Raw genomic sequence first — 19252 nt, forward strand, 5'->3', positions numbered from 1 at the left:
GTGACGTCATCGAAGTCCTCCATAATTTTTTTACCGTTTTCTACCGAATTACCAATATTTTTAACTTACTTACTTACTGGCTTTTAAGGAACCCGGAGGTTCATTGCCGCCCTCATATAAGCCCGTCATTGGTCCCTATCTTGAGCAAGATTAATCCATTCTCTATCATCATATACCATCTCCCTCAAATCCATTTTAATATTATCTTCCATCTACGTCTCGACCTCCCTAAAGGTCTTTTTCCCTCCGGCCTCCCAACTAACACTCTATATGCATTTCTAGATTCGCCCATACGTGCTACATGCCCTGCCCATCTCAAACGTCTGGATTTAATGTTCCTAATTATGTCAGGTGAAGAATACAATGCGTGCATTTCTGTGTTGTATAACTTTCTCCATTCTCCTGTAACTTCATCCCTCTTAGCCCCAAATATTTTCCTAAGCACCTTATTCTCAAACAACCTTAACCTATGTTCCTCTCTCAAAGTGAGAGTCCAAGTTTCACAACCATAAAGAACAACCGGTAATATAACTGTTTTATAAATTCTAACTTTCAGATTTTTTGACAACAGACTGGAGATAAAAGCTTCTCAACCGAATAACAACAGGCATTTTCCATATTTATTCTGTGTTTAATTTCCTTCCGAGTATCATTTATATTTGAAGAGTCCACTGCAAGAATGATGGATGTCACTTTCTTGTCGAAAATGAACCAAGACGTCAATGCATAGCTTAAGACATATGGAATGTACATAGAGAGTTATATGGCATTAACACTGATAGTTATTGTCCAGTAATGATCGGAAAATCACAGTTAAGCTTTGAGCGCTAAGCATTTCAAACTTTCAATTGCTTCTTCTGCAAAATGTATTCCAAATGACATCCATCATTCTTGCAGTGGACTCTTCATTTGTTACTGTTGCTCCAAGATATTACCAATATTTTTAACACAAACTTCATTTTAACAGTACAATGAAGAAATATAATAACATTTAATTAATTTGAATGAACATGATATTAAAATTAGCTTAATTTCGGACTACTTCAAATCCTAAAGATTACAAAATGCATTCACTTAGCCATAATACTTCCTGTTTATTAAAAATATGTAGTACATTTTCTTTTCAACATATGAAGATGTATATGAAATGTTCACTTAATGCCAAAATGATTTAAATCCTAATCATAGGATCCAAACTCTACTAATCAAATGGTCAGAAGCCATGTGCAAAAAAAAAAAAAAAAAAAAAAAAAAAAAAAGAGAGAGAGAGAGAGGTTTATATGTTGAAATTACGAGCTATTTTAAATTCCTCTTTCGTGATCATTTTGATTTCATGGAGAAAAGTCATTTTGGAAATGAGTCCTTCAACTTTGTTTTTTTTCAAGAGGCTCTTCTTATTTGGAATTGTTCACTCGTGCTGAGCGAGATGACTTCTTCTTAATGAATCAACTGTTTAAACTCATGCCAAACCGTTAAACCAGAAACACTGCCAGGTTGACGTTCGCCACAATACGTGTTATCAAGTCTTAATGAATATTCCTTGCCGATTGATTATATTGTTGAAAACTTCCAATAGTCTACTCACTTTTACACTACTCTTGGGAAAAATAAACTGACGCGACAATGAAATAAACTGATTCTGATGCTTCGTCTCAATATATTATTAAGACATTCCATAGTGGTTTTCAATGAAACTAAGCTGCACCGAATTAGGGTTGACCTAATTTTTCGTCTTTTATCTATATCTCTTATTTTTAAGTGTATTTTTATTGTTGAACAACAATCCAGTAACATATTTTTCATGAAACTGAAGAAACCTGCCATTCTTTCACTGACCGAAGCGAAATTCTTCACTTTCCGGGACCGGCACAGAGTTCCTTCCGTCTTGCTTCGTTTCGTTCCAATTCAAGCACTCGGAATGATGGATTTTAATGTTGTAACAATTTGTTTCAAGATATGGTATCTTATGTTTAAACATAACGGTATACTGCAAGCTATGTTTTGTTCCTTCTGAAAACTTAGACAATCCTAAATGACACCCTTGGGCCGCATCCATAGACATTCTCAGCGCGGGCTTCCGGTGGATGATCAGCGAACTAACGTTTTTCGTATTCATAAACCAGTGTTAGTGATACGATATGAATCCTGTACAAGTAATCAGTCGGTAGCTGGGGCTAGCTTAGCACGCTCATAGCGCGGGCTAGCAAAATGTCTATGAATAGCACCCATGTCTAAAATTTTGAAGGCATGCCCTCAGATAACAATTTGACTTCTTTACATCCTAAGAATATGAGGCTTAATTACCGGTTTTTATAACACAATTTATCAGAGAATGTGAAGTTCTCACTGACGTCAAAAAGATTGACATGGTGTGTTTTGTGAAAATACATAGTTACAACACATCGTTTCAGGATTTCATGTTTTAATTTACCAATCTAATTGAAATAATCTGATAATACATTTATTTATTATTTCCTTTTCTTTTTATCGGACACCTTCGTGACTTTGCTCTTAGTGCCACCGCACAACTTCCTTAGTAGGGCTCTGACAATCACGAATACGACGAACAGCACTGTGCCTGTACCAAGTGCCAACACAGCGATGACGTCGAGCAGGAAGTACTGGTACCAGGCCAGATCGAGTGCGGCTGAGCGCATGTGAGGCGCTCCCTTGTGGCGGATCACGTACTCCGTCCAGAACACAGCCTGATCCAGCGGGCTGAGTGGCTGGTCACGGTAGATTCGAGACAGACGCTGAGCGTTCTCACGGTACCTGAAAAGTATTAACGACATTACTAATTCTAACAGTCAAAAGGGAAATATGGAAGTGTTCGCTCTATGCATCCCCAGTTAAAGACAGAGGCTACGTCGACCTGGTTGACGAGTTGGTATAGCGCTGGCCTTCTATGCCCAAGGTTGCGGGTTCAATCCCGGGCCAGGTCGATGGCATTTAAGTGTGCTTAAATGCGACAGGCTCATGTCAGTAGATTTACTGGCATGTAAAAGAACTCCTGCGGGACAAAATTCCGGCACATCCGGCGACGCTGATATAACCTCTGCAGTTGCGAGCGTCGTTAAATAAAATATAACATTTTTTTTTAACAGAGGCTACCGCACGCTGAGCGGTTGTCTTTTGAAGTAAGACGGTCCCCCCAACCTTTTCTGCCCACTCGGGGGATGGGGTAATCTTTGTTTCCGCTTTCTGAGGCAAACATAAATGTTGCCAATTCTCCCCTGAATACTAACACTAACTGCAGTCTTTCTTAATATGTTCAAACAATTCACAAGTGTTTTTGTTCGCTGTTTGAAAGTCTTCTGTAATTTTACTATTATTATTATTATTATTATTATTATTATTATTATTATTATTATTATTATTATTATTATTTCGTGGAGTATATTGTAAATTACTTAGTTATTTACAACCCCAAGATAGCAATGATAGACGAACAGCAAATTTAAAGACATAATTAACTTTATTAGGACAATAATATAACCCTGCCCAATCCCATACCCATCAAGGGAGTTATGTTGCAGGCTATCAAATCAGCCATGCAGTAAGAAACATGCAGTGGAGGAGCTCGCAGCCTCATATGGACACGTTGCGTTACGATCTCCTCCGCACCACTGTGTTCTAAATCCTTTGGGAATGTTAATGTCATGTTTTATTTAACGACGCTCGCAACTGCCGAGGTTATATCAGCGTCGCCGGTGTGCCGGAATTTTATCCCGCATGAGTTCTTTTACATGCCAGTAAATCTACTAACATGAGCCTGTCGCATTTAAGCACACAAACGCCATCGACCTAGCCCGATATCGAACCCGCAACCTCGGGCATAGAAGGTCAGCGCTATACCAACTGCGCCAACCAGTTCGACCTTTGGAAATGATCTGGCATCAACTGAAGTCTTATGTTAGGAAAAACAATATTATCCCGACTTGAGTCTAGTGTGTTAACTTCTGCGTGATGGAGCTGCAACAATCGGTCCTCATAATTGGTCCTCCTGTGTTCAACATGCAATTAAAACGGAAGGGAATTATATGAAGCACGACAGGACAGTAACCAAGAGAGATTTGTGATTCATTTAGGAGAGAGTGACGACGAATAGAGGTAAGAGAAGAAAAATGTCATATTTTATTACATAACATCTCAGATTTTGCTGCGAATTTAGACACGAAACACAAATTGACAACATTCTTTCGGTGTTATTATTATTATTATTATTATTATTATTATTATTATTATTATTATTGATATAGTCTAAGTATGAAAATATATTAGTTTGAAGAAGTTGACCTTACATTGATTCTATAACGGATTTATGCATATAGTAACTCAAAATTAACCATTCATTAATTCGTGATTGATTGAATTAAAGTACAATTTGTTGTATAGAAATAAATATACGATTATTTCATACCCACGTGGCGAAGTCAATGTAAAACGTGACAACTGCGCGCCTAGAAATTTCCGCACGCGTCCCTTAATGACCGGGTTGGACCGTGCGGCTAAGTTCTTCTAGCAGCAAAAGAGACCGACTGGGGATCCTTTGAAAAATCCTACTACAGATTAACCAGTCCACACCTTTGCACTGTGGTCGCCAGATTTATTGACTATGAACAATGATGACAGCTTTGTCATAGAGAATTTGTAAATATTCTGTTTTTCTTTTTTACTCAGATGATGTCACAAAAGAAAGTTTTGATGTTTATAACAGGAATATAGAGTTACTGCAAATCAAGCTTCAAGTAAAACTCCCTGTAAAGTTGATTTGAATAATTTCGAGGGAAAAATTGTTTCGGGACCGGGTATCGAACCCGGGACTTTTGGTTCAACGTACGTTGATACGCTCTACCAACTGAGCTACCCGGAAACTCAAAAAAAAAAAAAAACAAATTGGATCGGTATCTGGTAGAGTTCCCGGGTAGCTCAGTTGGTAGAGCGTTGGTACGTTTAATCAAAGGTCCCGGGTTCGATACCCGGCCCCGGAACAATGTTTCCCTCGAAATTATTCAAATCAACTTTACAGGGAGTTATACTTGAAAGCTTGATTTGCATAATACACTGTTCGTTAACAGAAAACCACAATTTAAGTCACACAGAGTTAGTGTGCACTCAATGTTGATTGCTTGGCGGTTGTCAGCCCAATTTGAGATCTGTGGATATCGAAGGGAAAAATTGGATCGGTGTCTGGTAGAGTTCCCGAGTAGCTCAGTTGGGGGAGCGTTGGTACCTTTAACCAAAGGTCCCGGGTTCGATACCCGGCCCCGAAACAATTTTTCCCTCGAAATTTTTCATATAGAGTTACTGTTTTTATCTTTATCAGTAGCGGTCGGTGACCAAAATCCTCGGTGAGAACTGATGTAACTAGTTTAAGTAGGCTACCTTCCATACAAAATGTTTATTATTGATAATACTTTTTTATTATTGATATTATGTCGGCCTGGGTAGCGCAGTCGGTATAGCGCTGGGCTTCTGTGCTCGAGGTTGCGGGTTCGATTCCGGCCCAGGTCGATCGCATTTAAGTGGACTTAAATGCGACAGGCTGATGTCAGTAAATTTATTGGCATGTAAAAGAACTCATGCGGGACAAAATTCTGGCACACCGGCGACGCTGATATAACATCGACAGTTGCGAGCGTCGTTAAATAAACAATAATTTCTGACATTATTATTATTATTATTATTAATGAAAGATAATGTCACTCACCAAATAAGTTGCTATGCTGTGAGTTTATTTCAGTAACTCTTTAATTTTTATTAAGCAACGCATATAATGCTCAGCTGAAGAAGCATGTGTTTCGGCCAACAGAAAAGTTTATTTCGCAGCACATTACAACCTGCTTTGGTTTATCTTGTCTCAGTAGCAATAAAATAAAGTCCCTTAAAATAAGGGTGGAGATTATAGAAGGGTTGTAAATTTTCAGGATTCCTTTCAAAATACAGGCTACCGGAACTCAGTTTCTTGACAGACAAGCTCAGTGACGGAACTACACAGTACGAAGAGAGATATTTTGTTATTTTATTTTGTGCTACACAATGTATCAACTAGTCCCTTCCGCCACTGGATGGATGGACGGCATCCTTCACTCCCATCATCGTCATAACCAGGCTTCGAGGCTTCAGAGCAGTTCAGTGGGAGATCCGCATAACAGTGTACTGAGTATAGTGGTAAAGCGTACAGTGGGTGGGGTACTGTAGAATGAATGCCAACAAATACGCAAAGGAAAACGTTCTGGATTTGAAGGTTCTGACGAATAATTTGGTTTTCCTACAAACTGTGTCTGAAACTATTACATGGTTAGAAAAGTCAGAGGAAGAGATGCTGGAAGCCCTCAAATTAATTTATAAAATGATGCAGAGAATTAATGAGACATCATGTACACCGGTTACTGAACGTGTAAAACAGAAGTGGAAATCAATTTTATGTAAAAATAACGGATATGGAACATTATGTAACATAAACAGCAATTTAGTGGACATAGAGTCACCCGAGAATAAAGGACTGTCTCTTAGAGACTGCAAAGATGTTAGGTTTTTTTCGTTTTGCTCCTATCACGTCATGCGACGTAGAGCGCAGCTTTCTACAGTACATATAACCGAAAGAGATTTACGTTTGAGACACTGAGAATGTATCTTTTAGTAGGTACATTGCAATTCGGTACTGTAACTGCACTTCCTAAGGACGACCAACAGGATAAATGAAAAAATTAAAATTGCTACATGCTTATTTCCACCATTAACACTGTGTATAATTAAACACAAATGCTTATAAAAGACAGGAGAATAAATGCTTTTCACATTCTTTTGACATTATCATTGTGTAATGTATATTTACTTTCAGAATGTACATATGTGTGTTTCCCCATACTACCGTACTCTATTCTAAATAGCAACGTTGTTACCTCAACACATCTCTATCTACCTGCAGCGAGTCAACAACCTATAGTGCATGCACAGTAAACTTATTGTATCGGGCTCAAAGTCTCGAAGCCTGGTCTTAACACAGACGAATTAATACATATCTCCTTTCTCTCTGTCTTTATACAGTGAGACAAGATTCATCACACAGGCTTTACCAAATACCCGTTTATATTTCTCACACCAGGAGGCATTGAAAGCTCGCGTTTTAAGATTATCTTTCTGAAAAATTGTCAGTGATGGCGTACGTCTTTCTTAATTTAAAACTTCCCTTCTTTCAATATTATTTCGTCTCAAAGAGAATTTATTATAATTATCATTATTATTTTTCGCATATCTTTCGATTTCTATTTTCCGGAAACATAACCACACTGGACCACAAGACGATTCACCACCACCTTATCCTAACCTTGAGACCGGCCGGGACTGACAAAAGACGGGATTCTGAATGGGATAAGTGAAGGTTGACTGGTGGGCGATTACCTGCTAGGCCACGAGACCACAAAAAATGTGCCTCAGTTTTAGATTTCCGAGTGCAACCTTTTAAAACCCGTGAAACATACGAAATTCAGAAGCCAGAATCGGCGAAAACATTTCGGGCCTCAGGAACAAATTTTACTGCAAGCTAGGTCTATATAGGCTACATCACAAAGTTTTCTACTTCTACAACTCTATAAGGTTCATTCAAATAACTAATATAATACGTCAGATACGACTAAAGGCTGTGTGATGTATCTTGTCTCACTGTGAAAAGAGAGAGAAAGGAGATATGTCTTATTTCGTCTGTATTGTTATGGCGATGGAAGAGTGGAGCGATGTTGTCCATCCATCCAGTGGCGGAAGGGACTAGTTGATACATTCAATAACAAAATATCTCTCTTCGTACTGTGTAGTTCCGTCACTGAGCTTGTCTTTCAAGAAACTGAGTTCCGGCAGCCTGTACAATAACAAGATTTTTGAAAGGAATCCTGAAAATTTACAGCCCTCCTATAATCTCCACCCTCATTTGAAGAGACTTGGTTTTATTGCTACTAATAAGGCAAGATAAACCTTAACAGGTATAAAAGCACTAAACTTTAAGGCTCATTCACAATGAAAATTAAACATAACGTAAGCGTTAACTTAAGAATATAAACGTTACGGTAAAATCAAGAAGTCATACCATCATTCACGATGGGAACATAAACATAACAGCAAACATACTTGGTAACTATGGAAACATAATAACGACGCCATTTCCTCATATTCTGTCGTATACTTCAGCGCTCCACGATTGTGTTCTGTTTGCAAATCACGTAAGCATAAGCATGAAAGTTTGGAGCGTTTGGAGTTTGCAAATTTTCATGTTAACGTCTTACGGTAATGTTTATGTCAATGCTTATGTGAATCATTGTGAATGATCCTATTTGGTAGCCTGGGCGCAAACTTCTGTGTTTATGTTACGGTTATGTTTAATTTTCATTGTGAAATGGGCCTTAAGAGTTTAAGGAAGCATAGTGACTGAGGACCGTCCTCACTTGCATCAGCCAATCATTTGATCTACTGTATATTTCAAAACAATACAATGAGTAAAATTATTGTTTCGTCAGTAAAATACGGCATAATAAATCATGAAATGAAACATACTCAACTCAGAGGAATTATAAAATTCACTGTTTTATAATAAATATTTTTATAATACATTTATAAATTATAATAAAATGGGGAAACATTCGAAAATTTAGAATAGGTTTAAATTTTAATTATTAAAAAATATATTTTCACGAATCCAGAAATGCATATAGAGTGTTAGTTGGGAGGCCGGAGGGAAAAAGACCTTTAGGGAGGCCGAGACGTAGATGGGAAGATAATATTAAAATGGATTTGAGGGAGGTGGGATATGATGATAGAGAATGGATTAATCTTGCTCAGGATAGGGACCGATGGCGGGCTTATGTGAGGGCGGCAATGAACCTCCGGGTTCCTTAAAAGCCAGTAAGTAAGTAAGTAAGTAAGTAAGTAAGTAAGTAAGTAAGTATATTTTCACTTCATCCTCTTTTGCATATTTCACACTCTCATCGATCGTGGAGTCTGAAAGGAAGCTACATTTACAGTAGTTCATCGCAACAAAAATCATAAAATTCTGCGACGTGTCTGCCGTCCGCTAGGCCGTTGTGGCTCCCTGGCGTCAAGATGGAGAGGGGAAAACGGGATCATGACAAAGACGGTCAGAATTTTAGGAGGGGTTATATGACTATGAAGAAAGGGAAGCATGTTAAACTTTGTTTATTGGGTTATTTCGTTTTCTCCACTGGCTCTAATGGCAGGGGAAACGGGAGTGACGCGGTGGAAATCTCTAGTATTGAGAATTCACTCTGGGAGTTCGATGTAAGGAAGAGTTAAGATATAGTTTGTATTGATGGTGGGACACGGAGAGAAGGACACGGAAAGCGAGTTTGGTTTTCTCTATTTAGTTTCGGGGCCGTGGCTCGCGATGGACGACCATAGAGGGGGACTTCACGGGTCAAGGTGAACCGGAATGAATGTTGGAAATCTAAGTGAGTCACATTATTGGGCGAATGCTGAAGATTTAAGTAAGCGTGTTAAGTCTGTTTGAGCTGAAAGTAAGAACACTTTGCTTTTTAAGGATTGTTGAGTTTCTAAGGAGTTGGAAGTAGATTATTATTATTATTATTATTATTATTATTATTATTATTATTATTACTATTATTTATTACTATTACTATTATTATTTTAAACTGTGTAGTTCTATTGGAGCATGCTGTAGCGTCACAGTTAAAGCCTTAAGCTACAAGGCGGAAGGTCGCGGGTTCGTTTCCCGATGAGATCATGCATTGTTTGTAAATTTAAATGACTTATTCAACCCAGGAAATATTGTGCAGATAAATGCTAATGATGTTAATGCACTCACAGAAGCGTTAAAACAACGAGTTACTTCAAGGATATAAAAAGTACTGATTGCAGTGTAGCAATCTTACTTTGAAAGAAATAGTTTTTAAATAATCATCCAACACTTTTAATGTTAAAGCTCACGTGATTGTGGCATTACGAGCTCTCATGTTAAATTACCCAGAATTTACCTGCTGTGTTGAAATGTGTCTGGGTTCCTTGTGCATCTGTTTAATAAATTGATGTATGAAACCTTTTTTTATCATTATTTTGACGTGTAATGTATATATAGGGATTTTTTTTCTCTTTCTAATCTATACGAAATTATTGCTATTATTTTACAATTAATTAGAGATAAAACGCGAAGTATATTTTTATGACGATTTTTTTCGAGGTTGATAAGAAATTTTGTGGTCTCTAGCCCATGATGTAAATTACTCGTCGCAGTTGATAAAGCGTCGTAAAATAACCAATTAAAGAAGTTACTCGTCGACTGCAATACAAAGCAAGTAAATAGTGAACAACTAAGGCACAGTAGTTCAACGGGACACGATCCATGCCGCCTTCTCTTGTACACAGTAGAGGGACTCTACAGTAGAACACAGTTAACCTGAAACCACTTGCTTCTCTCACATCGAGCAATAAGTTTCGCTCCCTGCACATGACATTCGTTTTATGTGTAAAAAAAAAACATATAATTAACGAATTGCTATATCAATATGCGTAATGCTCAGGATGAATCAGAGTCACTGCAGTACCGGAAACAAAACAGCACATTTTAAATGTTATGTTAGGAAGTAGGGAGTTCTGCAACTCGAAACGTTAGGATGTATTCTTGGATTATTTCCTTTCTGTCCTTCTTCCTCTTCTGCATTTCGTAAATAATTAGGTGAATAAAGGGTTAAATTAATCTCAACGTAAATTGTAAACAAGTCAGATATATTAGTACGTAGGCCTACATCTCACTATGTTATGTATGAATACGCTACGTGGGGTGTAACTTTGATAGTGGCAACACTGCTGTAAAAGCGAAACGAGACGGAGTTAATTGTTGTCACTTCTACCACATTTTACTCTACATCTGCCCTCTTTCTCCCCTAATAGGACTGCGCTGTGGAGAGTTGAAGTTAGTCTCCTCTTAGTTACGGCTCTAAGCGGTTGTGTTTCGGCATGTTTACAAAGCAGGAACAGCGATCTTGTTAATGCACAGTATTTCCGTCATTTTTTAGCATAATCTGAAACCAGCGTTGCGAAGAAAGCGCCTACACGTTTTGCAGAACCCTCCCATCATTTTGCAGGATAAAGCAGGGGCCCACACGGCACAGCCGTAGCTGATTTGTACTGTCGTTGGGGGTGGGAAGTGCTTTTCCATCCACCACATTCACCGGACTTAAGCTCCTATGATTATGACTTAATCCCAAAGATGAAGGAACCACTTCGTGACGTTCGATTCCGGACTGATCCCGATATTCTGCAGGCAGTAGGGCGGTCCATCAGAAACATCAACAGAACAGGAGCTGCTACAAGGATACTACGACTTCCACATCGCTGGCAACGAGTTGTAGGCAATGCTGGTTACTACAATGAAGGACTGTAGAAGTTTCACAGATGTATTACTTGTATATTCGTAATAAATAAAAAGTTGCCATTATTAAAGTTACAACCTGTGCATAATATATTTTGCTCTATGTATTATTCAGGATTAGGTGCGTGTTATTGGTGCATACTCTATTTTTCTAGCATAAGTTCTACATATCATACCTTGGATTTTCCAAAACTTCGTTAATAGCCCAAAGTACCGATTCTGTGGTGATGTTTTCATATTCCAATATTTGGCCATAGCCTCTAGCTAATGCTGTGTTCATGTTGAGTCTCTGGTCGCCAAATATTGGTATGCCCACTATTGGAACTCCACGAGCTATTGTCTCCTGAGTGCTCAACAGTCCACCGTGGGTTATAAACAAGCGGACATTAGGGTGTGCTGTAAGCAAACGAATGTTGATATGTTACTTTGCAAAGGCGGAAATTCACAATAATATAAAATAATATGAGACATCACCAATTACCGAGAATATCAGATTGAGGGAGCCATTTTCCCAGCTTCAAATTCTTGGGTTGTCCTGGCAACGAATCAGTTTCCCACTTCCACAAGACCTTTTGCTTGAGTTTAGAGAAAGCCTCCACCAAAGCTTTAATGGTACCTTCCTTCATTTTGGAGCTTTTCAAGTTAGATCCCATGCTGAAGAATATGACACCATCAGGAGCTTCATCTAAGAACTTCTTGAGATCCTTAACATATAGAAATCAAATAATTACATTGTGGTATAGAAACGTTACTGATATAGGTTCAAGTTAAATTTAGCATTAAGTAAACAAAAACTCATTGTCGTACATCTGAATCAATAGTCATAAAATCTTGTCCAGTGAACGCATTAATTTGGTATCTATCATCGTGAGCATCATCATTCGATCACAGTAACATGACTTGTGAGACATAATTCAAGTCAATCATTTTATCTCCTGCTGCTACAGGGACATCATTTTATTTTTACTTCAATTTTTATTGTACCTGAGTTTTTTAATGTACTTCACTCCCACCCACTCTACTAGTAAATTTCCAATCGTCCTCCACACAGAACCAAGGCCGCGTATGCAGTCAAAGTGCCTTACAGTCATAGTAAACACTACTGAGGTAATGAGTATAGTACGTTCCAGAAATATGTTCGCCTTTTCCAGTGACGAAAGAGCTTTCAATATTGAATCATATTTTCGCACAGGTACTGTCGTCTGTTTGCCTACGTCGCATCCCGGTTTCCCCCACCCGCTTCTGCTCGCCTCTCTGTAAAGGCTAGTGGCTGAGCTGTCTTGTTCTTTTCTGAAAACATTAATTTCTGTTAGGAATTGGGCGTCTACGTATTATTATACAACTGTTTAAAATAACTTAAATAAAAGGGTCTCGTTAAGTAATTAACTGTCACGTGATTTCCCCTCTTTCTACGACCCTGCGACAAAACCACTTGGACGGACTGTAGAGAGCATGTCTGAGTCAGTTTATTTGTGCGGGTCGGGCAGAAGTGAAGATTGAATTTACAGTACGTAAGGTACTCTTTTATAGAGTAGATATAGAATTATTTCAACATGAGTTACTAGTACGAAGGACGAAACTGGTAATTGCAATTAGGTACAATAGTCTATAGTGCGATAATATGCACAAAAGAACTGAAGCCTGTTTCGAAATGAACGGCAACCATTTTCAAAAATATGTTTAAATATCCATATTTTGATTATTTTTCAATTTAATTTCATTCTCTATAGCCTATTGTAGGCCAATGTGCTGTAGACCGTATAATATACACTGCATAATGAATACGTCCGAATGGATAGCTCAGTTCGTGAGTAAAAACACATTGTTAATACAGTACTGTATTTCGATTAAACAAAAACCTAATGAAAATTATTAAACTCAAAATCGCGATATTTCATAGTTTACGTAAATGGATGAACTACTTTTCTTCCCTCCTATACCTAGTAGAGTGATTTGTTTGTATTTTACGCCAGTATCATCGAGCTCCAGTCGTGGAAGGGGGTAGCAAACGGTGTTTCCGATTCTCAACGTTAATCCAAAGATATAGCCAGGTTAATATTAGAAATGTTAGTAAAAATAAAATGATGTCCCTATAGTAAGTAAGCAGTAAGGTTTAGTAATACAGTCAAACCTGTTCAAGACGGAAGTGACATGGTCCTAATTTTTTTTCCGTTGTGGACAGGTTTCCGTATTATTCAGGTGTGACATTAAATGGAATATTTTGTCATTCATATACATGAAAAACAAAATGGCATGTCCCAAACTGCAAGAAGTACAAAATATTCCATTTAACACTCATCACAATAAATCAGCTTTCTGTCGCTTATTACGTTGGTGAATCATTTTCATTAAAATCTCATTTTCTGTATAAATATTATCGTAACTGACTCATTAGTCATTAAATATTACTAAAGTTTATTAATCTCATTATATTTAATATCTACCACTATACTCTAATACTGAACTGCATATCACTGCACATTATTAATTAATTAGACTAGGAGCCATCTATTAGAAGCCTTGAATTCTGGTTTATTTCATTTCTTTCCCAGTTCAATAGCTTGCTTTGCAGAACAGATCCAGAAATTGACTTGTTCTTTGAAAGGTCATGAAGAACTCACTCTCACAACAGTTCATTTATTTTCACATAAACAGTTGCTTTCTGGTTACTTTTGTGTCACCAATATTGGCCGCATGCCACTCACTCATTATGATCTTTATTTTTTTAAGTGTCACACCTGAGTTTTCCACAACTGTACTTCAATATTATTTCACATAGACTTTGTTTCTAATTTTCCTTTAACTCGAAAACTTTTACTTCATCACTTAATGTTAATGCCACATTTTATGCAACTTTTTTTTTTTTACCTGGAAATCACTGCACTTGCACTCTGTTTAGCTAAGACAGTATACGGGTGTGAAGCATTGAAAATCTTTGAAGGGACTCGTCTGCCTAGTCAACAAGGTAATAAAATTTATGACCGACAGGCCAACACACCCTCGTACCCTCTAGAATTTTGCAAAGAAAACTTGTTTTTATCTTAGTGACCTACATATTTCGTATATTCCTTGAAATTACACGCTGTTTAAAAATATAGTTACAAAATATTATAGTGTGTCCAAAATATTGTTTCCGTTTTGAACAGTAGCAGACAGTTTCCGTTTCCGCGTTGGACAGTTTCCGTTTTATTCGGGAAAAATTACACATAATACATACAAATTTCGCCGGGACCAATAAATTGTTCCGAAATAGACAGGATTCCGGATTATCCAGGTTCCGATTTGAACAGGTTTCACTGTATACTGAACTAACAGATAGTAGTAGTACACAACCTTGAGCAAGAAAAGAATTATAAGTTGAAATAACAGCTAAAAGAAACAAAATAAAAATATTAATTTACAAGTGAGTGGAAATAAAGACATTTTATAAAGAAGGATAACAAAGTTAACACAACATATTCAAAATTCATACGAAGTTTCAAGGGAAATGAAGGAGTGGATACAAGGAAACAAGGAAAACCAGCATCGAGAGTATAAAGCACAGAAGCAGACTATTATTAATTTAGAGTGGCTAACGTAAATAACATCCCCTCGCCGTAGCGCAGTGGTTTAAGGTATCAAGCCTGGGACTCGCGTTACTGAATGGGCACTGGTTCGAGTTCTCTTGCGGAAGCAATTTTCTCATAAAATTTCGGTCATGTATGGGACCAGTGCCCACCTAGCATCGTGATGAATTTATGGAGCTATGACAGGTAACAAAATCCGGTTATGGAAACCTGCTGTATCGGCTAGGGTGATCATCGTTCTAGCCTCACGACGGGTTTAGTTAGTTGCGTCCCCACATCAGGTTGGTTACGTCCATCCACTGATTCAATTATTTACCGTTCAGTTGCGTCCCTTAGCTTTCGTAAAGCAGTCCATTAGCGTTACCCAGGAGACATAACGGGGAGGTTCACTGCATGTTTTTTTTTTACTCCATGTAGCAACTAGAAATTGCTTTGCTTTGTTTCCAGGAGTTTCTTTCAATTTGGCAAAAATTTGTATGACAGTGATTTTATAAAATCAAATCAAGATATGGAGTTGTTTATTAATTTTGTCATTTGTTCTCTGACAGATATTTCTTTCTCCGCTAATTTTTTTAGTTTTCTATCCTCCTTATGTGCTTCTTACTTTGATGTATATATCACATTGTATATCCTTCAGAACTTCGACAAATTTTTAGATGGTTGGATGCGATATATAGAAAGACCCATTTAATTTAGCGTGGAAAGATTTGCTGTTGTTTGTTGCGCGATTTGTCGTTGTACTGAACGCTGCCCAAATAACCAGTGGAAGCAGGGCTTCGTCCAAAATATAATTATCAAACATGTAATTAGTAAAAATTGCAATTCTTTCGCCTCCAGGCTGTATGCTCAAAATGTCTTCAGTAAAACAGTCATCGATATCTTCTGGGTTTAAAAAGGGTAAGCCAAAACACTACTTCAGAAACTTACATTTTTCTGAGTTTGCTTTAAATCCTGCTGCCAAGCCTAAATTTTGAATTTTTTTTCCCACCAATTCTGGTCTAAGTGAAGCCGACAGCCTATGATTTTGACTGAAGGGAAAACAAATTTTGGCAGCGGTATGTATAGCGAATTCAAAATCCACATACGTTTCTGTTTGGGCGAATAATACATTTCATGATACGTTGAAACATTTCTGTATACTTTCGATTTGTTTATTTGGCAGCAAAATAGAAAATAGAGGCACATATATTTCATTACTGTAGCACTACCGTCTCAAAGCAAGGCCTGCAACAAACAAAGAAATATACCAGAGACCAGCTGAGTGACCTTGCTGAGCAGGCAGAAGGACCGCAACTAACCAACCTTTAGTGGGTGAGTGGCTCAATTAGGACGCAACTAACCGCTATTTCTTCACAATACCTCCATTCTGGTTAGATGATCATTCACCTCTACTGACGCTGTGGACGTGAGGCCAGCAGCTTTGGTCCTTCAAGGGCTGTTGCGCCATGAATTTAATTTAATGTAATGAAAAGAAGAAAGGCTAGAACTGCAATGTTCCGAGTGGGAGCTGAACATGATTGCATACCAACATAATACGTCATGTTTAATGCCTACTCTCCGACCCAATCTATCGGCTTTGCGATTCGCTGCATTTATGACGCCTACCGTTGTCTCTCTGGCCAGGTGTTTTTGGAATATATGGTCTGATATCAAGACAATATCTATCTACGAGGTGCAGACTTCGTGTGTACAAGGAGGGTATAGCAGCATTGCAGCACCGGTGGACCAAGTGTGCGAATCTCACGAGGGATTATATTGAGAAATGAGCCCTCTAGAATCATAACTCACAATATCCAAAAACTAGGTTTTTTTTTGGCAATTAAGCGAAAACTTAGGTTATATAATCACTAATTGCAAAAACGTTTATCTCACTAAATATCATTTGGCAGAATTATTTTAAATATTCTTTCCATCTCTAGATTTAGGAATGAAATAACGTAAAATATGGATTCCTCGCATGAAGTACTACAGGAAGGTTTCCTATCTTATTAGTTCCATTTTTTTTTTGGATATTTTGAGTGGATCCAAATAAATATTGTTTCAGAATAATCCTAGTTTAATTTGTGTCAGTATGAACTTTTCAAACAACATTCGTATATCGATAGTTTGTGTGGCTGTTTGAGTAATCGTTAGAGATAATGTAGTGGGTCGTAAAGTTTGTGTTGAGTCAGTTCCTCCAAGATTGTTGTGGATGACTGTTGCATATTATGTAGTTTCTTGTCCTTTTCCCACCTAATATTGTTACCGCGCTTCCAAGAAAGTTAAGTTTCCTCGCCTCTAAGTTCTTGCATATCCTTCTCGAAATATTTCGGAAATGTTTCTCAACTTGCAACATTGTCTCCATCACAGTTTATAGATGATCTGCATTTGAATTGCAAAAAGGGACATTCCATGATCTCCCGCACACGCAATGCTGTTTGTGCATCTAGCCTGAGAATTCCCGAATTGCTGGCTCTGAAAGCACTGCATTGGGTTCGGGACATGCACGGATAGAGACGTGTTCATATCTAGCAAATATGTTTCAAGAAAGTAGGATTTTAACAGCTAAAAAGATGTTATGACGAGAAAAGTCTCACCATAACGTTTACTTATGAGCCGCAAAGCCTTCGACACAAACTGTTCTGCTAGCTCGAGTTGGATGTTTGCATCACAAATGCCACCCAACGCGTGTGCACGAATAACTTCTCGTCAGTTGTTTAAAGGGGGTGTATTTCAGTTTTCATAACATAGGAGCCAAAAAGCAAACAGTATCTCACTCTGCTAGGGATTTTTCGTCTCTTCCAACAGGATACCGCTCGCAACAGTCTTCTTTCTAAAGAGTAAAAGTCAAGCGTGAGTCGAAATGAAATGGGCTGATATTCTTCATTGTTATATATCTAATGTAATGTATTTATATTTTGCAGGTGTCACTTTAATATTTCTCTGGTCAAGTTCTATGGAGTCTAGTTTACAGTTTTCCTTGTCAATAATTTTAAGTGTAAAGGAGGAGGGGTTTGAGCGTTAGAGCATGATGAACTAGCCCTCCTACGGAACCGTCGATGTCAGTCTTCCACCGAGAGAAAAGACATCTTGTTGGCTTAGTGAAGAAAGCTGGTAAGCCTCATTGCTTTCCTATATATACTGTGACCAACACTACTTCCGACTTGACAGCTTACAGAGAAGGGGAAGCAATGTTGTCATGTTGTCCATCTTACGTGTAAGCGAGAGCGCTGCCGATAGAGTGCAGTAACGATCAGCTGACATGAACGTATACATTGCTAACCAATATTTTTAATACTATGCAATGAAATTAGTGTACATTATTATTTTTATTATTTTAGTAGCAGCAGCAGCGGTATTCTTTAATGTAATGTAGTATTGTTAGAAAAGCGTTGAAAGAACTCTAAACTGTTAAAGCAAGTTTAAATTTAATAGGCCTACGATACCTTTACTTTTATGAGTGCCAGTGTTCGTCCATGTAATATTGTTAGAAAAACATCTTGCTGGAAAGCATTTATGTTTTTTACACTTTCCTCTTTTCCCCGGAGTTTCAAGTCTTGAGGACCCTGCGTCATCTTCATCTACACGGCCTTTTTATTTTCCAGAATCATTAACAGTGTTCTTATTAATTTTAACACAAGCAGTAGTTCTCATTACGACTTGCCCCAAAGGTAAAAGAGGACCGCCATTATCTTTTTCCCTCTCAAAATACTTCTTACATTACATACGATCTCTTGCGCTTGACTCTTTAACGGGACACTTTGTACAATATTCTTCGTTCTCCGCCTGCCTTTCCTTCCTTCCGACATTGCACAAGTCACCTGTTTAGAAACTCTCGCAGAAACTAGAAAACACACACTAGCCACACACTCCATCAATGACAACGAAGATAATACGTGTAATATAATTTAAACACAATAATTATCGATAGACTAAAACAATGATAAAACTAAACAATATTTTTAATTCACACAAAGCACGCGCTAACCAGCCAACTCATTGTATGCATGTGCAACTTGTAAACATAGACGCGGCAACACCGTCCCGTTACCAGGTTACGGGTCTCTCGTGATTGGTTGATTTGAATGGTTGCCATGGTAACATGCTAAAAGCGCCATTTGTCAGGTCGGAAGTAGTTTTGGACACACCGTAGTTAGCAACTTTTCTATTAAGTCTACGATCTGGAGATTCTGCACGGTCTCTGCTTGCCATGATGAGCTTCCCAATACCCGAACCAGGGCGCCAGATGTCCCGATTTGGCGGGACATGTCCCGATTTTCATATAAAAGTCCCGGGTCCCGCTTCGATTCGA

General features: G+C 38.0%; 1 protein-coding gene across 2 annotated transcripts in view; it reads right to left on the bottom strand.

The window, feature by feature from the left end:
• Positions 1 to 1074: 1074 nt before the first annotated feature.
• The window catches only part of LOC138710453 (UDP-glycosyltransferase UGT5-like), a 54355-nt gene continuing 36177 nt past the window's right edge, over positions 1075 to 19252 (bottom strand). For both annotated transcript variants that reach the window (XM_069841350.1, XM_069841351.1), the window contains 3 exons: positions 11877 to 12099; positions 11572 to 11791; positions 1075 to 2772 (listed from right to left, as the gene is read on the bottom strand). In XM_069841350.1, coding sequence (XP_069697451.1) covers positions 2469 to 2772; positions 11572 to 11791; positions 11877 to 12099 — 747 coding nt within the window. In that variant the 3' untranslated portion in view covers positions 1075 to 2468. The remainder of the gene's footprint in view (positions 2773 to 11571; positions 11792 to 11876; positions 12100 to 19252) is intronic.

Source organism: Periplaneta americana, chromosome 12, assembly GCF_040183065.1.
Source record: "Periplaneta americana isolate PAMFEO1 chromosome 12, P.americana_PAMFEO1_priV1, whole genome shotgun sequence".
In the NCBI taxonomy this organism is placed as follows: Eukaryota; Metazoa; Arthropoda; class Insecta; order Blattodea; family Blattidae; genus Periplaneta; species Periplaneta americana.